The 23,006-nt window shown below is 54.5% G+C and overlaps 9 protein-coding genes across 9 annotated transcripts; 4 read left to right on the plus strand and 5 right to left on the minus strand.

Annotated features, from left to right (window-relative positions):
- Positions 1–1,827: 1,827 nt before the first annotated feature.
- SETTUDRAFT_61997 (uncharacterized protein) lies at positions 1,828–1,995 on the plus strand (the record flags this gene model as incomplete). The annotated part of the gene is made up of 1 exon (XM_008031988.1): positions 1,828–1,995. A coding segment is annotated over one exon (168 nt), but the record flags the coding sequence as incomplete, so codon positions are not given.
- A 1,327-nt stretch (positions 1,996–3,322) lies between these two features.
- Positions 3,323–5,150, plus strand: SETTUDRAFT_181497 (uncharacterized protein; the record flags this gene model as incomplete). Its single annotated transcript, XM_008032386.1, has 2 exons — positions 3,323–4,425; positions 4,487–5,150. 2 exons carry the CDS (start codon positions 3,323–3,325, stop codon positions 5,148–5,150), a joined length of 1,767 nt encoding a protein of 588 aa, XP_008030577.1.
- Positions 5,151–5,378: 228 nt separating this feature from the next.
- Positions 5,379–5,681, minus strand: SETTUDRAFT_96933 (uncharacterized protein; the record flags this gene model as incomplete). Its single annotated transcript, XM_008032387.1, has 1 exon — positions 5,379–5,681. One exon carries the CDS (start codon positions 5,679–5,681, stop codon positions 5,379–5,381), a length of 303 nt encoding a protein of 100 aa, XP_008030578.1.
- A 345-nt stretch (positions 5,682–6,026) lies between these two features.
- Positions 6,027–8,267, minus strand: SETTUDRAFT_157167 (uncharacterized protein; the record flags this gene model as incomplete). Its single annotated transcript, XM_008032388.1, has 3 exons — positions 6,027–6,531; positions 7,307–8,151; positions 8,208–8,267. The coding sequence occupies 3 exons, from the start codon at positions 8,265–8,267 to the stop codon at positions 6,027–6,029; spliced, it is 1,410 nt and encodes a 469-aa protein (XP_008030579.1).
- A 349-nt stretch (positions 8,268–8,616) lies between these two features.
- On the minus strand, positions 8,617–10,033 carry SETTUDRAFT_165747 (uncharacterized protein). The gene is made up of 4 exons (XM_008032389.1): positions 9,952–10,033; positions 9,645–9,898; positions 9,037–9,598; positions 8,617–8,984 (listed from the first exon to the last, which is right to left on the minus strand). Exons 1-4 carry the CDS (start codon positions 9,979–9,981, stop codon positions 8,733–8,735), a joined length of 1,098 nt encoding a protein of 365 aa, XP_008030580.1. The 5' UTR covers positions 9,982–10,033; the 3' UTR covers positions 8,617–8,732.
- Positions 10,034–10,491: 458 nt separating this feature from the next.
- SETTUDRAFT_122740 (uncharacterized protein) lies at positions 10,492–12,066 on the plus strand (the record flags this gene model as incomplete). Its single annotated transcript, XM_008032390.1, has 2 exons — positions 10,492–10,595; positions 10,659–12,066. The coding sequence occupies 2 exons, from the start codon at positions 10,492–10,494 to the stop codon at positions 11,812–11,814; spliced, it is 1,260 nt and encodes a 419-aa protein (XP_008030581.1). The 3' UTR covers positions 11,815–12,066.
- Positions 12,067–12,985: 919 nt separating this feature from the next.
- SETTUDRAFT_165748 (uncharacterized protein) lies at positions 12,986–14,647 on the minus strand. Its single transcript, XM_008032391.1, has one exon. It carries the CDS (start codon positions 14,259–14,261, stop codon positions 13,203–13,205), a length of 1,059 nt encoding a protein of 352 aa, XP_008030582.1. The 5' UTR covers positions 14,262–14,647; the 3' UTR covers positions 12,986–13,202.
- Positions 14,648–14,868: 221 nt separating this feature from the next.
- Positions 14,869–16,463, plus strand: SETTUDRAFT_165749 (uncharacterized protein). Its single transcript, XM_008032392.1, has 4 exons — positions 14,869–15,191; positions 15,244–15,338; positions 15,390–15,974; positions 16,027–16,463. Exons 1-4 carry the CDS (start codon positions 14,891–14,893, stop codon positions 16,225–16,227), a joined length of 1,182 nt encoding a protein of 393 aa, XP_008030583.1. The 5' UTR covers positions 14,869–14,890; the 3' UTR covers positions 16,228–16,463.
- Positions 16,464–18,608: 2,145 nt separating this feature from the next.
- On the minus strand, positions 18,609–20,493 carry SETTUDRAFT_165750 (uncharacterized protein). Its single transcript, XM_008032393.1, has one exon. The coding sequence runs from the start codon at positions 20,289–20,291 to the stop codon at positions 18,702–18,704; it is 1,590 nt and encodes a 529-aa protein (XP_008030584.1). The 5' UTR covers positions 20,292–20,493; the 3' UTR covers positions 18,609–18,701.
- Between the last annotated feature and the right edge of the window lie 2,513 nt (positions 20,494–23,006).

Genomic DNA, 23,006 nt, shown 5'->3' on the forward strand with positions numbered 1-23,006 from the left:
CTACGTGTCAAGCGTCAAGCGTCAAGCCCGTCCGCTAAGCTCTTGCCGTCTGCTGCATGCTCCATTGTCCGGCAATAGTTCAGTGCCAGCTGGCACCCACAGCCCTCTCTCCAGCTCCTCTTTTGGCGCAATCGCCACCCCTCCCACCATGGCCAGCATGCACGCCCAGCCCTGTGCCGCAGCTGCGTCTCAGACGAACGACGACAGCCGTTTGCCAGCGCATCCTAACACCGCCGCCGCCTCACACATGGCCGCCAGCATGCTAGGTGTATGCTCGCTCTCGCTCCATGGCAACACCCCGTCCCCCCCAGCCTCCAGCCACAGGCCAACACCGCCGACTGCACCGTCACCGTCGCCATGCTGTATGCCTTCTGCAACCCCACGGTGGGGACTAGCATCATGCATGCTGACCGTGTGCAGGCAGAGAAGCAGCAGGGCCCTGCCATGCCGTCCTGACTTGTCCTGGCCCCGCGACACGCATGGCCCCAAGTAATCTGCACGGCCCCAGCTATCGAGGCAGAGACCGAGTCAAAGGATGCTCGACCTGTGCCTGCATCGGCTCGCATGCCACCACGGCCGTATGCTCATCGCAACTACGTAGCACTAGCACCCGCCCAAGGTCAGCCATCGTCTCGTCATCTGCCCTCCCAAAGCAAGACTGGTGACGCCTCGGCCTCACAATGACTCCACCTGAATTGGCGGTGAAGCCATGCCCTGATTGGATACGCGCTTTGCGGTACATGTTAGTCGACCTGCTATCCGTCTCCCGCAAACACCAGTCTGCGCCATCTCGCCAGCCCCCGAGACGACTGCACTGCAAACATGACGTGAGGCATATGGGCGGCCACGCTGCAACGACCGCGCTGGCATACCCAGCCACGACGCCGACGGATGCGCCCGGGAGCCGCTCCCTTTCCCTTGGACACTCAAAGTGTTGAATCTTGACATCAGGATACCCTGGCTCCCGTTTTCCTCAAAGCATGCCACCAAGCATTGGGCCTGTCTGCCGCATTGTCGTCATGGCCTGACGTGTAGGAAAACATCAACATCAGCCAAGCTAGACACTGGGTCCTCCAAATCAAACAAACAACCACAGCAGCGGCGGCGGCCATTGTGCTACTGCGCCCGGCAAGACAAACGTCAGTTGTTGTGAAGGCTAGTGTTGGGGCTGTCTCCCGGGCTAGGCGTCTGTAACCACGAGCACGTGCCCGTCATACACCAAGAGTTGGCGCAATTGCCTTGTACTCAGCCTACCCCGTGGATTCCGCCATCGCTTCTACGGCAGTGTGGCGGCATCTCGTCAAGACCAATCACAGCCAAGGAAGCGACTTGGCCTTGGCCGGGCCTCTGTGCAACTCCATGTAGTCTTTGTCGACATGGACTTTGGCCGTGTCGGCCAAGCACAAATACCAAAGCTTGTTGGACCAAGCGGATGTGCCTATAGCTGCTTGTTACTCGCAGGCGTCAAACTGCACGGTATCAGCAACACAGGACAATCATGATGCACACGGCAGACAACTCGCCATATAAAAGAAGTGGCAGATGGAGTCCACACTTGATACAGCACCAGTGACCTGTTGAGCCTCTTCGTATCTCTCTCTCTCTCTCTTTTTTTTGCCCCAGCCGCTTGAACATTGTCATTCGTTTTCTGCCGTTGTGGTTCGCATCGCTATCCAGCATTTCCAGCCCGGTATGGAGTCGAGGAAGTCGAGGCGAGGTGCAAAGAAAGGCCATGTCTTTGCGGCCTCGCGGTGTGTGTGTGTGTCTCGGCGATGCTAACCCATGGTAGGCGTGCAGTGTGTTGCGGGTCGATTGCTCGCTTGCGCAATGTGCTTTTACCACGCCTACTCGCACCAGTGCGGACACACACAGATGGTGTTCCAGCAACCATGTGCCAAAGGGCAAATGACACAGCAAAAGTGTAGCAGAGGGCGCGAGGGCGTGATCCTGGCGACGGTCAAGGTGGAGACGCCGTGCAGTACATGTCCGGGCAAGGTAAGACGCTTCCTCATACGTGTGGGCAGAGAGCAGAGTCTGACTGTGTGGGTAGTGAGGCAGGTGCAATACAAATAGAGTTGGATGGGGTGGCTCGTTAGGGCTGGCCGGGTTACAGACGAGACGAGACGACAAAGGATGGGCCGCCCGTTTCAGGCTAGCGGCGTGTGCTCGTGCTCGGGTGTGGCGCCGGGCAGGGTCTCGGTTCCGTCTGTCTGTATAGCAGTGGCGGTGCGTGTGCTCGATTGGGTCGTCAGTCGGGACTCGTCTAGACCTTGTACTATTACCCATGCCCATGGACATGGACGCTCGCGTACTGGATTGTAGAGTAGGTGTACATGTCGTGTAGACAAATGCACACGGCTTGGCTGTGCATGTGCACCGCCCTACCAAGTACTCGTGCTCGTGCTGGTGCTGGTAGCTTTTCGGGAAGCGAGGCGGCCCGTTGCGCCTAAATGGCCAGGATGAAGCCTGAAGCGGGTGCGGAAAAAACAAAGTGCAGCCCTCTTCCTCTCTTTGTTACCCCGCCGGGCCACTGCACGTGTGTGTCCATGGCGAAACGACCATGGAGTAGCACTAGGAGCATGGAGGAGTCGGGCAGGGCAGGGCCGGGTGCGGTGTAGAGGCCGCCAGGGATAGTAAGTGTAGTACCTTTAGACAGGCTCGCATTCGCGTTCGACCAGCGGCTGATTCAGTGCCATCGAGTGCCCAGGGGTGCTTCTAGCCGAGGCGGCACGGAAATTTCAACGCAACATGGCATTTGGGTGCACACCCACCCACCTACTTACACCCACACCCACACCCACATCCACATGGCCCCCCGAGGCCATGTATGTAAGCAGTCAGGCGGCGGCGGCGAAGACGATCACACGGTCAAGTCTATCTATGCTCGACGCCACAAACGGCGGCTGCAAACAAGAACATGCCCCTCCCCAAGGATCAGCGCCCTGGTCCCACGACTTGGTCCTACCTCGCTCCCCCGCCTGATTGGCTGCCCGTCCTCGGAAATGCTCCAACCGAGCCTCGCCCTCTCTGCCTCGCCCTCGCGCCATCGCATCGCGCGTCGGTTGGGAAAAGCTCGCTCGATCTGCCTACACCAGGCCGTATAGAATACGCCCCCATGCCTCGCTACCGTCGCGCCTTTGTGGTGGCGTTATCCATACCCGCCGACATGGCCCGCCTCGACTCTCCTTGGCCTGCTGCCGACTCCTCGCTCCTTGAAGCACCCCCAACCACATAGTCACTCGTGCACCTCGCTGCCAGCCCATATAGCCACAGCCTCGCATTCTGCCCCTTGCATCAACATTGACCTGGGCACGCAGCCGCCATGCACCCGACCGACACGCCTGTTAGCGCAGGCACTACCCTTCGCGACCAGGAATCCCATACCCACGAAACCGCCCCAGAGAGCACCCCAAGGCCAAAAGACGAGTCGCGCCCGAGCAACGATGCGCCCTCGGCCAAGGATGCCACCGCTGCCAATCAGTCGACAGACGAAAAGAAGCCCGGCCAAGTCACCACAAACGACGACAACACCAGCGAGCCCGATGCCGAAGACGAGTCCAAGTACCTCACTGGCTTCAAGCTGGCCATCCTCTCGGTCGGACTGTGTCTCACCACCTTTGTCATCGCACTCGACAACACAATCATCGCCACCGCCATCCCCAAAATCACCAGTGTCTTCAACAGTCTCGACGACGTGGGATGGTATGGCTCGGCCTATCTCCTCACCACCACTTCGCTGCAGCCCTCTTTCGGCAGAGTATACACCTATTTCGACGTCAAGTACACCTACCTCTCCGCACTCGTCATCTTCGAGGTCGGCTCCATCATCTGCGCCGCCGCAACCAGCTCAGCCATGTTCATCATTGGACGAGCTGTCGCCGGTGCTGGTGCTGCCGCCCTCTACTCTGGCGGAATGACCATTATCGGCTTCTCCGTGCCCCTGAGGAAACGGGCCATCTACATTGCCGCGCTATCCTCCATGTTCGGCATCGCCTCGGTCGTCGGTCCCATTCTTGGAGGCGCCTTTACAGACAAGCTCTCGTGGACCTGGTGCTTTTGGATCAATCTCCCCTTTGGCGCCATCTCCCTCGCAGTCGTCTTCTTCTTCTTTACCAATCCCAAACGCCAATACTCCCACCTTCCGGTTGCCGAGCGGCTCAAGAACATTGACATTGCCGGCGCCATATTCCTCATCTGCGCCATTGTCAGTCTGCTTCTGGCACTGCAATGGGGCGGCTTCTCTTACCCTTGGAGTAACTCCAAAGTATGGGGTACATTGCTGAGCTTTGGCCTGCTCATCACCGTCTTCATTGCTCTACAGATTCGACAAAAAGAACGCGCCACAATCCCTCTCCGTGTTTTTACTCAACGTACCGTACTCGTTAGTTGCTTATACTCGGCCTTGCTGTCCATGGCCTTGTATACGTAAGCACCACCCATGATCCCTACCTACACATCTAACGTAATCATGGCTGACTCGTGCTAGCCACATCTTCTACCTGCCCTTCTACTTCCAAGCAATCAAAGGCACCTCGGCCGAGGAATCAGGTATCCGCACCATCGCATACCTCGTCAGCATCACCTGTTCCTCCATTGTCATCGGCAGCCTGATCACCATTGTCGGGTGGTATGCACCCTTCATGTGGTTCGGCAGCGCTATTTTCGCCGTCGGAGCCGGCATGTTGTACACACTCAAAGTCGGCTCCCCCGCCGGCCAATGGATCGGCTACCAAATCCTCGCTGGTATCGGCGCCGGCGCTGGCGTGCAGATTCCTTTTATTGCCGTGCAGGTCGTCACAAACGAAAAGGACATGCCGTCCGCAAACGCATGCGTCATGTTTTTCAATTCCCTCGGCGGCGCCCTATCCATCTCCATTGCACAGAACATCTTTGTCAATTCCCTGACAAAGGAAATCCCAAAGTATGCCCCTGGTATTGATGCTAGGGTCGTTGCCCACGCAGGCGCCACCAACCTGAGAAACGTCGTGCCCAAGGAGCTGTTGCCGGGCGTGCTGCATGGATACAACAATTCCATTGTTACGGCGTTTATACTCGCCATCGCAACCAGTGGTATTGCGTTTTTCGTGAGCCTGGGCATGGAGCAGAAGAGTGTCAAGGGGAAGAAGATTATGGCGGCTGGTGGAGCGTAATTCCAGGCCAAGAGGCCGATACTTACATGAAGCATGATACTCATGGTCTGGTCCAAATCTGCAACGCATTTAACCCAACCATAGACCGTTTTCTTTTAATACATAGATTTCTGAGTGTGATGAGTCGCTCAAAGAGTTTTTTGTTTTTTGAAAACAGAAACATAATTTAATAATAACAATGACGAAAGAACATGTCCAATACACAGAGAACATGACACCAAAGTCCTCTCAAAGCCGCCTCCTCCAACTCCAGTGTTCCTGCAAATCCTCCATCAAGCTATCCCAGATGGCCAAATTACGAGTCCACTTTCCATCCTTCATCAGAATGGCTTCTTTCGCTTTCTCCGCATACAACATGGCCATGTTGGCGTCGCCCACAGCGCTATACGCCAACGCCGCAAAGCCGTACGCCATGTCCATGAACCCCTCGAGCCCTTCTTCCTCGTACAGCGTTAGCAGGTGCTCGGCCATTTCCGGCGACCCGGCCGAAGAAGGTGACCAGTCGTTGAGCTGCGACTGCAGGCCACTCATTTCAGAGAGCTTCGTGTTGGTGTCTGCCGACGTGCACCGCCGGCAGGTACACGTAAAGTGGAAGCCACTCTCGAGGTGTTGTTGCCGGGTTTCTGTAGGCTCGAGCGGTGAGGTATCTAGCATGCATACTTAGTAGTGTCATGAGATTGGAAAAGCAAAACCTACTTACATGAGATTGTGATTTCCTCGCCTTTACTAATAGGCCGTGTAACGCGCACCACGTGCGTCAATAGCTCCGTGTCAATGACATACTGCGCACTGTCACTGTTAGTCAGCCCTTGACCATCCTTTTTTTTCGTGTTTTCGAAAATCACAGGCCGAAATAATCATAAGAGAAAAAAAAACTCACTTGGGCGCACACGCATGATTCAGCCGACTCGTCTCGGGCCAAACAGCCAAATGGTTCACGCCCCCAATCATGACCTGGAACGTATTCGCCTTGACGACATCCTGCACTTTTACTCTGGGGTCCCCGTACACAGTCGCCAAGTTGAGAAACTTGTCCTTGAGGTGCACGGGTAGCTGCTCAATTGCCGTGCGCCACAACGCCTCACGGTCCAGCGTCGAGAGCTCGGATTCCAGGTACGCGACGAATGCCGGCGTGTAGGCAGTCACGCGGTCTCCGAATTTCAGCGGCCGCGATGCAAGCATGCCTATGCCTTTTTCCGCGATCGAAGTGGTGTGGTAGGCATGTGTGTCTTCATTGATGGCCTCGGGTTTTAGGGCCAGGGGGTCGCGGAAGGCGGGCAGAGAGGCGAATTCCTGGGCTAGCTTGCGCGTGGTGAAGATGGAGATGCCGCGATTATCGGCAAAGGAGGCGTCGGTGTAGACGCAGAGCGTGTCGTTGATGCTTTGCAGCGTGCGCGTGCAGACTGGTGCGTGGGTCCATGGCGCATAGCCTCTTGTCTCTTTCTCCACGTGCGCCTTTGCATCTCGGGATCCCAGCTCTTCAACACATGATGCGTATTCTTTCAGGCCATCGAGAGACGTCTGAAGCTCAGCTGTGTACAGCGGACTTTTACTCCAGCAGTGCCAACCCCAGGCTAGCCGTGAAGCACATGTTGTCACCAAAAGTGGTTGCGAAAATGCACCGATACGCATTTTGATATAGATGTGGACAAGGAAGTAAGTAGTGAGCTAAAAGTTGCCGCTCTCAGAGATTGCATAGTGACGGTGAGTAAACGTGGAAGTTGGCCATGTCGTGACAAAGGCGAGACGCAACATGTTTGGCCCTGTCGCTAAGTTTAGAAGCGCCGAGTCCCTCGGCTTACTGTACACATGAGATGAGCATTCCTCTAAGCGCGACTTGGTCTAGCAAAGGGAACCTGGGTATTTGAACTTATCAGAATAACCTAAACACCTAACAATGCTATAAGGCGTCTTGCAGACCAATGCACTCTTGCTCCGCGGCTAGCCAACTAACTTTTAGTCTCTCACAAGGCTGTATCTGCAATCCATCGCACCGCAATCAAATATATAAACAGTAGTGTGCGCCTCATGCTGCATCGCCATTGGCCTCGCCTTCGGAGCTGCGCTTCTTCTTCTTCTTCTTCTCCTTGCCTTCGCCCTCTTCCCGCTTCCGTTTCTTCTTCTTCTTTTCCCCGTCTTCTTCTGGCGCTACGTACTCGGCCATCCTCTCTTTCCTCTTTGCATCCATCTTTTCCTTCATCTTCTCCTCTCTCTCTTCCCGTGCTTTCCTCTCCTTCGCATGCTTGCCCAAGAAGTACTCTCCGCTCTCGATCTGCAAGTCAACCTTGCTCTTCTCTTGAGGCGGTGGGAATGGCGTGTACGGTTTCTTCGACTTGTCATTGACCTTGTGCGGCACGCGACGCTTGCTGAGAGAGCGCTTCTTGAAATTTGGCAGGAAGCGATCCCAGCTCTCGTTGGCGAGTTCGGGATCCTTGGCAAGTTCTTTCTTGATCATGAGCTCTTTTATGGCATAGATGGGATGGATGTTGTGCATTGTATCCTCGATAATGCGCCGCACTTGCTTGAGTCCCTTGTACGGGCCCATGCACGCCACGGTGTTTCCCTGTACCAGTAGATAACACTCGGTAAGCAATTCCAGCGCCTTGAGCGTCGATCCATTCGGCCCCAAAATACGCTGTCTCCTCTTGACGAATCGTTCTTTGTTGCCCACCAGGTTCCGTATCTTGATAATGTCCATGGCTACGTCGTCTTCAAGAATCTTGATAGCTTGTGGAGCAGGTACGCTTCGAGCAAGCAGCTTTATGAGATCGCGCGCATTCAGAATTGCCGCTGGATCGTAAGTCTTCTGTGTCGTCCATACTGTCATGGAACCCTCGACCAAGTTGAGCTCGCATCCGATGCCGAGCTTTTGCAGCGCTTGTGTGATGAACTTCCATGAGCCTTTGAGGTACTGCTCGCGATACTTGGGAAAGAGGGTGCTGAAGCGGGACTCGTCGGTAAAGGCGCCCGCCTTGTTGTCTTCAGGCTTGAAGGGCTCGATCTGTGCAAATGTCAGACTCTGGCGGATGCGGGCCTGAATTCTCGTCGCAAACGCACCTTCCACTTGTCTATGTCATCTGTGTCCCAGGGCTTGTCCACATTATGCGTCGACGGCATTGTGAGAGTTTTGTACGCGGCGGCTGGCGATGAAGTGCCGAGTTGCGGGTGGTAACTTTTCGAAAAGTTGCGCGCGCGAAGATCAGTTCGCGCTAGATTCTGCCACCGCCTTTCCTTAGCTCAAGCTCGGATGTTGCCGCGCGAATCCGCCACCCTTCATGTGGCGTGCTCTCACACTTCTCATCGACTTGGGCTAAAAGGTATGTCTCGCATGGTGACCTAGACGGCAGCAATCACCTGGCTTCTCCTGTAGGAGAGGAAGAGATGTAGCTTGTTTCTACGACAATCCACGCAATCACCGCCTGTCGATGCATCAAACAAGCATTCTCGAAAGCAGACTCCAGTTGGACCGAACAGAATCAGATGATTCGCAAGAGCAGGGTGCTTAATTCGACATGCCAAATTCTAGGGATCTATAATACAAGAGCAGGATCAAACTGCATAAACCTAATGTGCAACTAGAATCTAGATCGCAGTGGCGCTCGTGGATTCATCAGCAGCAACACCCCTCTTCTGCTTTTGCACATGTCCATCAAGTGGGGCGTCCAATCCGAGACGCTCACGGGTAGAGTAGGCTTGGATACCGCCGTGAGGGTCGGCTTCCGTAATGAGCTCTTTGCGGCGAGTGTCAACAAGCAGACGGATGAGATCGGGGCGCATGTAGTGGCCTGAAAAGTCGGCTAGCGCCTTGGTCAAGTGACACTCATTCAAATCAATCTATTACATGTCAGTAATCAAGCAGGCCAAGGCGTCAGGAACTGGTACATACGTCGACAAAAAGGAGTCCGTCAAAGTCTTTGTCAGGCTTACTCACAAGCGTACCGTCAGGCTTGTAGATGCGTGCATGGCCGTTGTAGGTTGTAGGGTCTGTTTCGGGCTCGACACCTTCAGGGGTGTTCTTCTTCAAGCCCTCCACACTTAGTCTCTGGAACGGAGCAAGAGTCCAAGTGCCAGTCTCGATCGCATAAGCCGGCGTAACCAGGTCCGAGGCGGGATCCGCAACATTAGTGGCAGGGTCTGGGTACTTCAGAGTCTCTTTGCCGGGATACACCGGCCATGCGGCAATGTGAATCTGCTCACCCTCAGAGACATTGAGCGACTTGAGGAAGGGATTCATGTTCTCCCAGCAGTTCAGCTGACCGAGACGGCCGAGTTCAGTTTGAGTAACAGACTTGAACGTGTCACCGGCACCGTCGCCGTATACCAGCTTCTCGACATGAGTAGGCTTGATCTTTCGGCGGTGGTTGATGACCTCGCCAGTTGGGTCAATCAAAGTCTGGGTAAGGTACAGAGTGGCGTGATCAATCTCGGAGAAACCAAGAGAGACATAGCTGCAACGTGTTAGCGATGCTTACTAGTGCAGAAATTCTGACCTACATCTGGTTGTCCCTAGCAGCGCGACGGATACGCCGAAACTCCTCAGAGTCGATTGGAAGAGAGTTCTCGCGATACTTCTTCAGCATGGGAAGAGACTGCTGGTAGTTGACCTTCCACATCCAATAAGGATAACCAGGGATCCAGACTTCTGGGAAGGCAATGAGCTTGCATCCAGCCTCGCCGGCCTCTTTGATGAAGTTGATGGTCTTTTGAACACCAGCCTCGAGGTCGAACCAGCATGGCTCAGAGGTGACCTTGTGTTCAATCAGTCTGGTATCGTTTGTACAGTATTTGCTTCAAGACATACGGCAGCGGCCTTGTACTTGGTAAGAGGCATGATTGAAGATTTTTGGAGTCAGAGTTAAAGGGGTTGATGGTGAATGTGTAGCTGTGATCTAGGAATTGCTTTGATCTGTGATGGCTCAATCTGTGAGGCATCAAAGGGCTTAAATATCATCGCCACAAGACGGATACACGCATCATCTTACACTATACACGATCATATGGCTGCGTCTCGACGCTCGTCGTTTGTCATTGCATGCACTGTGAACGTTTTTCCCACAAACGGCACATGGATTCTCCCGACATGGGGTGATATCGGCGACACAGACAAGACATGAGCATCCGGGAGCACCCGTAAATACAGGGTAGTATAGCATAACAGTGGGTTGAAGTTGAACAACGATGCGCAATGGGTCCACAGATGAGGCTGCACCATGTCACGACGTCTTCGGCATGTTGCCGATGCAATGCCGCAGAAGCCGAAACGCAGCGTTGGGGATGCCGACCGCCGCCTTTCCCCACCATAGCCGCCGCGCATTGCACTCACAAGCTTTTTCGGTGCGCCATGGCCGACCAAGACGAAGACATCTCGCATTTGCGCGCGCCTGATGCAACAGATTACGATCCCACCGAGGAAGCGCAAGACTTTCGACTTCTCGAGAAATTGACGTGCGTCATGTCGCATGCAGAGCTTGCACTTTCTCCCCCACAATGCTGATACTTGGGCGACAGAGCACAAGATAGCGCGCACCCAACACTACCAAAGCGCGGCGAGAAGGACTTTGAGAGCCATGAGACAAACCTGCAGCTAGACACGCTCGAGGCCTCGCGTCGGGCCATGCATGGCGTCCTGTCATGGCAACGCACACACACGCAGAAGGGTCATGTCCTAGCCATGTACGACCCGGAGAGCAACATGGCTTGCGTAGATAAAGTCAAGTCACAGCACTTCCAGACCATAGGTACAAACAAGGGTGGAAAAGAATGGCTGCTGCCAGAGGAGGCGTTGTTCTTACTGGAACGAGGAACTCTAGACTGTCGTTGGCCGGTCAAGCGCGAGGTCGGCGACAAGACTGTATACCGGACCGAAGATGGCGCGCCCATGAGTTTGCAATCGGCTTATGCAGCATTTATCGGGTTCGAGGGAGGGGTTGGTGGGAAGCTGACGTTGGAGATGTACAATGTATATGCGGGCCTGAAAAGGTCGGGCTATGTCATCTTCAGGACGGGATCATGGGACGGTGACCGAGGAGAGATTGTGAACGCGCAGCCAAAGCCTGACGAGCAGAAGCAGTCAGGCCCTGGAATCATTACGCGCTTCTTTGCTGAGATGTGGCGACGACTCAGCCAGCCCACGCACACCATTTCGCCAGAAAACTTGGCCTTTGGACCGCTCATTAAGCCTGGATTGTTCAGGAGCTACAATGACATCTATCGGCTTCTCAAGTTAATCCCAACACATGATCGTACGGCACCACCGTCATTCATTCTGCCTCCCTCTAGCGACAACCCTTACCGCGTTCACTTTGACGTCTACCGCACGACTGCCAAATTCCGCAAGTCAGCTCGCGGACCCCCAGACTTTCGCATTTGCGTCATTGATGCACGCACAACGCCGATCCCGACAGGTGCCCAGCTGAACGACCTCATGGCACAGTTACCAGAGGATCGACTAAAGGAGTCAGACCAACCTTACCAAAAGCTAAAGCATGGCAGTAGAAATGTGGTACTGGCTGTGGTAGATAACGGCATTCCAAGCTACATCAGGGTTGCTGACAGTCCGTTTGATCAAGTCAAGGTATACGAGAGGGCAGGACCAAGATCGAAGGGTGGGCGAGGTCGTGGCGGAGGCCGAGGTAGAGGCCGAGGAAGGGGAAGGGGGCGATGAGCCAGATGCGATCAAGAAAACCGAGATTCATGATTGCGAGTCACGCCGTGATGTTGATGAGACGGAATGACCATATCCTGATGGATCACCAGGGTCTGCAGCTAGATTGGCTGCTTCGATAGATGTGCGCAAGGAGCCACACCCGCAGTCCTTCCTTGCATGGAGGATAGCATGCAGCCATACTTCCATTGATGTGGTAAGAAAGAGGGTCTTGACCGACTATCTACCCGTCAAGGATATCCAATGAAATATGTACAGCATCTTTCAATCAGCCAAGATGAATCGTGAAAGGTTGCATGGATATTTTTGCTTCAGTCGCAGTTTGCGATAGAATGTGTGTAATGTATGTACACACTTGACAAGTCATTGACATTGCACGACATGTTGTTGGCTGCATGAGGATTCACGCGTACAGCGATATAGACCCTCAGATCTCCTCGCGCCCAAACTAGAGCGTTGACTAACACAGCTTTGAGAATAAACATAACCTGTCATGGGATGCAATGCAAACTATGCCTAGTATGGTCATGCGCCATGTCGATCTCGTACATATATCGGGGCGTAATCATCAGTAAGACCCTCGATGTCTGACGTCTGATGCAAACCTAACAAACAGTGAGTATTCCAGAATCCGACGGGCAACCTCCTCGGGCATCCTTCGGAAAACCGAAAGTGGAGTCCAACAGCGGAAACTAAATCTCATACTGTCTGCTGCCCGCTTTTTTTCTGGGGAGGTGAAGCGCGCCGCCGATTGCTGCATATGACATCCAGAGCTTGATAGGAAAAACTATAGACCGAGATATCCAGTTGTATCCGTATCTTGTGTGAATAGTATCATGCTGCGGGTACTGAGTAGCAGTATTGACAGATGATTGGTAGGATTAGACGTTGCATGGTGATAGTGTGCGGACGGACCCGACGGGAAAGACTTAGTGGTCAAAGCTAGAGTTTGACAATAGCTTTGTTCAATTGGTTCATGTCTAATCAGTCGCAATACTCGTTTCGTAATCTATGCATGTAGTGTTGTCGGTATCCCATCCATGTAAGATGTCGTGAGCCAAAGCATGTAAAGTTTGGTACACGCGTTGCTCTTTTACCAACATGACAAAATTGGGTGAGAAGCAGACCTCTTAGCCTTGCAAAAATCGTCAGCGACGATTTGAAAGAGGCACGTGTATGGTTCATAATCTTATTTTTGGGTGACATGGTGCAAAAGACCTGCGCAGACGCTCTCCATATTCATTTCGACAGCTGTCTAAGTCTCCGAATCGGATTGAGCGGCGCTACGCGGAGCCCCGGCGCTGTCGGAGCTTAGGTAGCTCGAGACAATGTGTGCCAACGAGGCAGTGGCAGGTTGAAGATGCCATAATTGTGTGTTCAACAGTGGCCTATGCCTTGGTGTTTGCTGGCTGCTTGAAGTATTTGCTTGGGACAAAGGGCATCTTTGTCACAACAGCCTTTCGCTTCTTACCACGAATCACAACCTCGACTTCGGTCCCTGCCTTGTGCATACCATCTTTGATGTACCCCATAGCAATGTTCTTCTTGATGGTGGGCGAGGGACAGCCGGAGGTGACGGTGCCAATTTTTTCGCCGGCGTCGTCTACAATCTCAGCGCCTTCTCGGGCAGGCGATCCCTCAACAATAAGGCCGACTCGGCGACGTGATACACCGCCGCCTTCAGACTTTTTCTTCAACTGCTGCAAGATAACGGAATCACCCAGGAAGCCACCATTGGCGCGGCGGTCTTTGCCGATGATCCAGGAAAGGCCGGCCTCAACGGGGGTTGTGGTGTCGTCCAGGTCATGACCGTAAAGGCACATGCCTGCCTCCAATCGCAGGGTATCACGCGCACCTAGACCTGCAAACCGTAACTCTTCTTTGGCCGAGTCGAGCAGATACTGAGTGACGGCTTCTGTGGCATACGGGGGGATGCTGATCTCGAAGCCGTCTTCACCAGTATAGCCACCACGACTGACAAGCACCTCGGCATCAGTACCCTTGATTGTCGCAGTGGTACACTGGCCGAAGTAGAGAGATTCGAGGTCCTTTTTCGACTTGTCGTCTAGCACGCGGGATAGTATCTCGGCGGATAGGGGACCCTGAAGGGCAACAAGGCCCTGTCCATCCAGAATCTTCCACTCAACAGGCTGATCGGGATGCGCACTTTTCCATGCGTCGAGTTGCTTGTGGAAGTAGTCGGTGTCTTTTTCTCTGCAGCCTGCATTTGTGACGACGTAGAATCTATCCGCGAGGCGCGTGATAACTGTGTCGTCAACGATGCCGCCAGTGGGATGCAGCAGCGTAGAGAGAGTGGACTGCTGCTTGGGTAGTGCTGAAAGGGAAGAGGGTGTGATGCTCTCGAGGAAGGCCTCGGCACCAGGGCCAGAAAAGTGGTGCTGGACCCTGCACGTGGTTAGTTCACAGTGATTGCCATTCACCACCATCGCTGCCGCCGCCGCCGCTGTCCATGGATCTTACATGTGCCCAACATCAAACAAGCTGGCTTTTTCCCGCGTCCAATTGTGCGACTCAATGATGCTCAAGTCGCTGTATTGGACCGGCATCAAGTACCCGCCAAAGGGCACGAATTTGGCGCCATGTCTGCTGTGAAGCTCATACAGGCCGGTTTTGCCCAGGTTCTCCTCGGATGCTTTTGAAGAAGCAAAGCGCGTCTGCTGTGGTGATGGTCGTGTGAAGTTGCGGGGTCGTGGGGCTAGGGCTGCGCGAGACGTAGTGGAGTAACGTGCGCTTTGTAAGCATTGGAACCTGGCAACGGGGGGTGCAAGACGGTTGATTGCTGGGCAGAGCGCAGCGGCAGCTTTCTTCGAGGCCATGCTGTGCGAGTGAGGAGCGAGAGATTGGGAGAAAGAAGGCGGGCTGCTGCTGGCTGGTCGACGGGTACTGACGGCCGTTGTATATATATGGCGGCGCGCCAATGACGCCGGCGGCCCTCTGGGTAGCTGGGGCGCGGCGCGATCCAAGCTCCGAAGCTGGATTGCATCCACGAATGCAGACATCGTTCCCATAACCGCTCATATCGCGACCCGATCGCTCCAAGACGACCGCAGCAACCATGTCCAAGGGCAGCAAGTATCTGCTGGTGTCGCTGCCGACGTCCATCTCGCCCTCGAATCACCACGACGATGCGCTGACAGCCCTGCGATCGACCGTGACCAATGACGTGGGCAACACCTCCCCATTTGCGATACCCAACTTCAAGATCGGCACCTTGGACGCCCTGGTCCAGCAGGCCGACGACCTTTCCAAGCTGAACAATGTGTGCGAGGGCGTCGTCGGCAAGGTCGGCGAGAGCCTGCGCCAGATACTCGACGGCGACGAGGCCAAGGTGCAGCAGCAGAAGACGATCAACGACAGTACGTGAGCCAGCGGGCACATGATTGGCATGCGGGAGCTCACACAGCGCAGAGCCTGTCGACCAGTATCTGCGCAACTTCCAGTGGAACAAGGTCAAGTACCGTGCGGACAAGCCCATCGCAGATCTGATCGATGCGCTGCAGAAGGTGAGGGGCACGCCGCGAGTCGGCCAGAGAGGTGGCTGACGGCATGCACAGGAGATACAGGGCATCGACAACGACGTCAAGGCCAAGTTTAGCCAGTACAACCAGACCAAGGGCGCACTCGCAGCCGCCGAACGAAAACGCACAGGCAACCTCTCGACCAAGTCGCTGGTCAATGTCGTGAACCCCAAGTCGATTATCCGCGACTCGGAATACCTCGACACGCACCTCATCGCCGTCCCCAACATGGCCGTCAAGGACTTTTACAAGTCGTACGAAGAGGTGTGCCCCATGGTCGTTCCCCGCTCCGCCACCAAGATAGCCGACGACGACGAGTTCACCCTGTTCGCCGTCACCACGTTCAAGAAGCATTCAACCGAGTTTGTGCACAAGTGCAGAGAGAAGCGGTGGACCCCGAGAGACTACACGTACAAAGAAGGCGGAAAGGAAGAGGAGGCCAAGGAAGCCGACCAACTAGCCAAGGACGAGAAGAAGCTCTGGGGTGAGGCGCTGAGGCTAGGCCGGACGGGGTACAGCGAGAGTGCCATGATCTGGATCCACGTGCTGGCACTGAGAGTGTTTGTGGAAACGGTGCTGCGGTACGGTTTGCCGCTCGATTTTGTGTGCGGCATCGTGCAGGTGAGTTTGTGGATATGGGCCGCACGGATTTCTGCATGCTAACACACGGTAGACGGACGCGAAATCAGCGAAAAAAGCAAAGACCAACCTTGACGAAGCCTACTCATACCTTGGCGGCAACGCCTTCGGCCGCGACAGCAAAGGCCGCATCAAGAAGGACGACCAAGCCATGTCAATGGACATGCAACAAGCCGGACACATGGGTGACCAGGAGTATACTGCTTATGTCTACTACGAGTTCGAGGTTGTATAGTGCGTCACGCGATTAATGCGCCATGGAGGGAAACTGTTTTACGATTTGGAGGCTTTTCGCATAAAGCAGTCGTGTATGCGGCACCCGTAGATGATTGATTGCAGTACTCTTGACCAGCCGGAAATACTGGTAGCATGCCGCCTACTTTGCTCTGCTCAGGCAACCCCTGTCTACGCCACGATTCTCATTGCATCATGAATAGCGTGTACATCAGATGACAGTATTAAAGAGTAAACACCAAACACTTGATTGCATGCTGGCTTTGTAACAGTCTGTTTTTGTCTCTTTCTCTCTCCATGACGTCAGGCAAGGGTGAGCGGCCGTTGAAGGTACCGTGCCCGGCACCGGAGCTTAGCGACCAAGACAGGCCGTTTGGCCAGAGAAGCAACGACTCCGCGCCATCCGAGGCCGCACAAGCATTCGAAAAGGGTGGCTATTCCAAAAATAGCCATGGGGCTAGAAGCTTCGCCGTACCTGAGGAGATGGACTCCGCCTGCACCCGACGACAAATGCAGCCAGCAAAGTTACGGCGTCACCGAAGTCGCCTCTCATGCTGCAACCAACAAGGCCAGAGGATGCCGAAACTCTGAAGAAGCCGCAGAAGCGGACGAAAACATGTTGCACACTCCAATTGCATTGGAGCGGTGCCTTTGATGTTTTGGCGCAGAGATTCGCCGACCGACACGCATATGGCCAAGGTACGCTTGTGTGTAAGTAGTGGAAAATGACTAACAAGAACAGCCAAGCTACTAGCCACTCGAGTTCACAGATTTCATGCACGAGTACGAGTTGCACAGCCGTATCGTTCAGAGTGGCTGCTTGGTGCCAGTCATCCCTTTGGATTACAGTAAGCGATCCAAGGAGTGGTACGATGTTTCGGATGCGTTGGCCTTGGCCAGAGTTGCCATTTGGCATGCTGGCCCTGGATAGACGCCCTCGCCATCAAACAGAAGGGCACCACTGAGCGCACCCGACAGGTGGTGCGCATGGGAGACATGTACGACAATGCTCGTTTTGTTTTCTCCTCCTGTCTTGGACAAGTTACCGAGGACATGGATTCCGTGTTTGAGTTCATCAACGGCCTGTTCACCCACACAGTGGCAACGAGGCAAACGAGTTTCATTTCCCGTCACCCAAGGACGTGGTAGGTGATGACGAGCCCGCCAAGAAGGCCATTAAACATGACCAGGTAAGTAGCGCGGTTAGGCAGTGGATTGTACAGGCTCTTGACCAGACAGTCGTTGCGAGGGGCTTGCATGTTGCAGCTAAATGACTAGCAGCTGAAATTCGATATCACCCATGTGGTAATGGTTTGCGTAGGAAGTTGCGTATGCATCTAACCCACTGACACTTGTTAGTCGTCATCAGAAGATCACAGTCGGCCTTGCCGCATGGCCCGAGACTGACCGGACAGGTGGAAAAAGCAGGCCCATGGCCAGGAGAGATTGACCCCGCCATGTAGTAAGTCCTCGCACGACGCGCTGGACATGCTAGGGGCAGTGGAAACGACGGAACAAAACTGTGCGTTCTATGATGCAACACGGCAGCGCAGTGTGTCGGTCACGGCTAGCTGTTGCGTCGGCAAAGATTACGCACTATTGACGCCAATGCCATGAGGCCATGATCAACGAGGGAGTATGGATTGCGCAGACGGCGGTGTAACACGTAACGCACTTACAAATGGCCTTGGTCCAAGTACTACCGCAGGTGTATACTGAAAAGCACAAACAGCATTGTGATTGCACCGGGCTCCTTGTCGATCGAATAAGCACCGTTTTGGGGGATGCCGCCGAAAGGGTGAAAGAGGCAGTATTTCCGCGCTGTGACCCCGCATCGTGTTGGGTAGGCATAAGCGAGGTTGGTGGGTACTTCCGAACCCATGGCTCCAAGGCATTGCAATGTACATGTAGAGTAATCCACGACGACGCTCTGCACTGTTCCACGGCGACAGTGGTGATGCATGACCACATGGCGCCGGATGCAACCCGGACGAAATACCAGCAGCACATGACGCGCACACAGCTAAGACTGGGCTGTCCAGGCATGTCACTTACTACGTTTGGGGCTGCCAGCCGACCGAGGCCTGGAACAGGGTGAAGAACGTTTTGCGCGGACGAAGGGCCATTTATCCCCGACAATGGCTACATGGGTCTCGTTTCCGCTCATGCTTACCTATACACTTACGTACGTTGCCGACCAATACATGACATGCCCAAGGATGCATCTTGGCATTTCGCCATTGTGACAGCCTGTTGTGCTTGGCAAAAAAAAACATGACAGAAACCTCATGCGTCGTGGGAACGTGTTTCGTCCAAGGCTGAAGGGAGGACGAGCGGCTCGAGACCACGACGGGTGCAGACTCATCGACACAGTTTTGGCATGCAATTTCGAGGACGGAGCACAAGCTTGCAATATACCAAGGACGTTGAATTACTTAAGTATTACCGTCTTGTTCCTGGCGCCCCGGCCTCACACTAGCGATATGAACAACAAATGTTGGGATTCTCCACTTCCACTTCAATCTTGTCTGCCACTTTGCAGCTGTCCCAAGGACCTTCTCGTCTTCTCGAACCGCGCAGAAGGCGTGTGATGCGCTCAATCAAAGCTGGGTTCTCGCACGTCGTAGCCACAAAGTAGAGGGCGGGAATGCTGTCGCTGTCCAGCGTGAACATGGGTCGGCCTAGCCAGGAATCCTCGAAGCTGTACAAGGATTCGGTCATTTCGATTAGCTCGTTGTATAGCTTCAACAGCTCTGGGTTGGTGGTGTCTTCGTCTGGGAAGAGCAAAATATCCCACAGGCAGCGGCGAACGCTGAGAATCAATAGCTCTCGCTGGACTTCGGCGTTGGATTGCGAAGGGTCGAGCTGGGTCGCGATGAGTAGGTTGAAGTTGGTCTTCCATCGCTCAAACGGCTCGCACAGTTCCATCAATCGCTTCTGCAGATCGCACCCTTGACCGCCGCAATCCTGCTTGGGTGGGCTGTCCATGTACGAGGACGAGGAAGAACAAGACGAGGGGGAAGAAAAGCAGGGCGAAGTAGAGGTATAAGTAGAAGAACAAGAAGAAATGGAAGAAGCAGGAGAAGAAGATGAAGGGCATGAAGAAGAGGCAGAAGAAGGCCAGAATTCCTCATAGTCGCTAAAGGACATCTTGACGTCCAGATCCCACATGGCGTCCTTGGCTTCTGTGAGGCTGAGAAAAGGCCGCGGGCTGTCATCGAGCTCTACCAGCTGCGGGGCGTATGGTGTCATGTTGGGGATGACGTATTCGTCGGTAAGGTAGAATGCATCGACGCAGAAGCGACACAAGACTGTTGCAATCTCCTGCATGATTTGGTGCATTCGTGGTGGGGCGGATGACAAGTCGAAGGCTTCGAATAGACGTGCGCCAGCCTGCATATGACGGACGCCTTCTTCGAAGCGGCCAAAGATGTTCTCGAGGCAGACAAAGAGTAGGCAGCAGGTCATCATTGTGAGTTGGGCTTCCCAAAGGGCTGGGCCTTGGATGCCGTTCAAGCTGACCAGCTGTCCAATGGCTTTGTTGTAGAAGCTTGTGGCGACACACTCGTAATGTGACATTGATTCTTTTACGTCTGCCGGCGTGGTTTTGGAGAGCTTCTGGAGATAGACGTAATGGGCGGCGCCAAGGGCCACGATGGCGTGTCGTATGGCGGGCTCCTTGTGGCACATGGGGAGTACGCGCTGTGACCAAAACTCTTGGGGATTGGCGAGGCGAACAAATTCGACAATGGTGATGGCGCAGAAGTGGTGGAAGAAGAGTCGGTCGTAGGTGTTTCCGCCCGTGTCGCCGTCGAAACCGAAGCCTGAGTAGTTGAGGCTCGGACGACACTGGTTGACGACATTGTCTACTGCTACTGCGACGGCCTGCATGGCCTTTTTCTCTGCCATTGAATGCTTGCGGGGAGTGGGCTTCTTCTTGGGCGGGATGAATGCATAGCCATCGCACTTGACCTGGCTATCCCGGCACCGGCGACAGGTTGGCTTTTCTTCGTCACATTTCTTTCGTCGTATTCTGGAAAGCGGAAAGACAATTGGTGAGCCCATGTTCGGAGCAATACACGGACGGAGCGATTCCCGATGGTTGAGTCTTCGCACAGCCGCGTGTGGAGAAAATGAAGTAGTAGTAATAGAAGAAGAAGAAGAAGAAGAAGAAGAAGACGAAGAAGAAGAAGGAGAAGGAGAAGGAGAGCAGGATGGATTGGATTGTAGGCGCCGAGGAAAAGGCGGAAGGCTTTGGTCATGTAGGTAAGAGGCAAACACACTTACTTGCTGTGCAAAGATGTTAACAAGAGTCGACAGGATGCGAGTCAGGTGACGAGGGTGTTTGCAGTGGATCGCTGGTCAAGGCTCGGGGTTGGGAGTGGCAAAGAAAATGGGCATGGCGAGGCAGGAAGGACACATACCAGGTTATACATCCAGTGCGGACTTTGTGGGAGAAGGCACGCACTCGAGTGGTGTTTGGTTGTGGCGCAGGCGGGTCCATGGCGGGCTGATTGGACGGGGCGTACAACGGGTGGGTCAGCGAGTGAACGTGCATGGTGGTGAGAGCAGACGGTGGGTGAATCAGCCCAAGTCCTTGTAGCAGCCACAGTTTGGAGGAGATGCCAGCGACGAGAGGTTTGGCCGAGAGAGGTAAAATATGGACTCACGACGCACAAAGGGCGGCACTGTTGGACGTTTTGGAGCATTTGGACGGCCTAATGCGGTGGTATTGGCCCGGCGGTGATTGGCGGGCGCGTATAGAAAGGGCGCACGCATGGCGGGCCGGGAGAGGCGTCCACTCACGGCGCGCGCGTCCCTTTGCGGCCAAGTGCGGCTGACCGCCGCAGGGATGCCCGCCGCCGCGCCGCCAGCCCGATGGGGACTAGCCCCGCGTGCTGCGTATCCTCATGCCATGTGCCATCGTCCATGGTCCAGCACACTGACACGGCTCTGTCCATGGCGCGACATTGCAGCACGCACACGACGCGTGCCCTGCACCGCCACGCGCCCCCCGCAACGACGAGTGCAGTGCTGCCACTGCCCATACGCACTCGCGCCCACATGCATCGCCCCAGGCCGCCCGAGGCATATTACGTACTGCCCAGCAGGTAAGCTGCCGCCGCATACGTAACGGTGTAGATACAGATACCACGCCTGCCGTCTCGTCGAGCCCCGCGTCAATAACCACCACTGTACATTAATAATAGCCCTCAAACAGGCTTGCGCAACACGCGCGCCACATGCGGCACGCCTGTCATCCGTCGCTGGAGCCTGTGTATGTTTCGGCGGCCAATCAAGGCCCCTCCCGCCCTGTTTCAGGCTGCACAATGGCCAGACCGCGAGCATTGGGAACATTATGCTAACCAGCGTCCAGGCCCTGGCGCCTCGGGCCACGTGACGCGCCCCCTGGCCCCGCCGCCCGCTGTGGCAGCTGCAGCCGACACGCTCCTGCTCCCAGCACACATGCGCATCCGTGCCGACACTGACGCCCACTCGACCTGCCCGGCGCCTCCGACCCCCATGCCAAGCCCAGCCCCGCCCGCGCCATGATGGCTCCTCGCACAACACACGCTCCCGCTTCCGGCCCTGCCACACTCCATGGCTCTCTTCCACGCACCCGTCGCTTGGCAATTGTCGCATTTAGCCACATCCAGCAGTTCCTCCACTTCGCGCCCAATTCTTGCTGAGTAATGCCCACCATGTCTCTGAGCAATCTTGTCATGTACCCAACGCCGTGGCTTTATTCATATCAGGCTACTTGTGCGCGAAAAACGCTCGTGCTACCGGCCACCCGACGCATGGCCCAAGTACGCTTTCAAAGCGACTATTGCAACTGGCCACCTGGTATCAAAGTTTCTAGTTTCCATCCCATCCATCTGTCAAGACTACAGCTACCTTTTCCCTCTGGATTATAGTTGTAAACCGGCAATATGTGTCAGCTGAAATAGGCATATATTTGCAAACTAAGGGCTCTGTGATGAGGAACTTACCCAATCTTTGTAAGCCGAATCACTTCTTAGGTGTGCATTGTCAGCATAACTCTTAACCCACGCTCCACGCAGTGTACTTGTTGGTTGATTCAAGAACTGAAATTGCATCCCTCTCAAAACGCATGATCAATTCTTATGGTTGCAAAACCCGAGTCAGCCCAGGTCCTAGGAGCCTATTTCACAGATTGTAACCCAAGTCTATTGTTACACTGAAACCCTAACTATGACCCTGGAGTGATTACGCTAGACTAGTTTTTCTTAGACAGATATTACGAGAAGCAATCTTGTGGGGAACCTTGACATTGCATGACAAGAAACTGGCGACCTGAGTTTTCGATGAGGAATCAGTCTGCTGCCAAGCCTGATGCACGTGCTAGCTAGCCAATAGCCAATAGCCAATAGCCACAGCCAACAGCCAACAGCCAACAGCCAACAGCCAACAGCCAACAGCCAACAGCCAACAGCCAACAGCCAACAGCCAACAGCCAACAGCCAACAGCCAACAGCCAACAGCCAAAACAGTCCCTACACTCTACATACCCACGCCACCATTCGCTCGAATAAGGCAAGAACAGCACGAATACAATTCGGCATCCATTGTGAAGCCATTTCATTCATCGAGTCGTATTGAGTTAGGTTTGCAAGCATGTGGGCTTTGCATAAAGAAATCGAGGCCATGTGTCGGCATACACAGTATCATGGAGATACCCAATAAGCTCTCCAATCACAGCAACAATGACCATTGTATCTCCACCACCCCCACCCGGTGCGCTTCATAGGTCCTCCT

The sequence above is a fragment of the Exserohilum turcica genome (assembly GCF_000359705.1).
Source record: "Exserohilum turcica Et28A unplaced genomic scaffold SETTUscaffold_7, whole genome shotgun sequence".
In the NCBI taxonomy this organism is placed as follows: domain Eukaryota; kingdom Fungi; phylum Ascomycota; class Dothideomycetes; order Pleosporales; family Pleosporaceae; genus Exserohilum; species Exserohilum turcicum.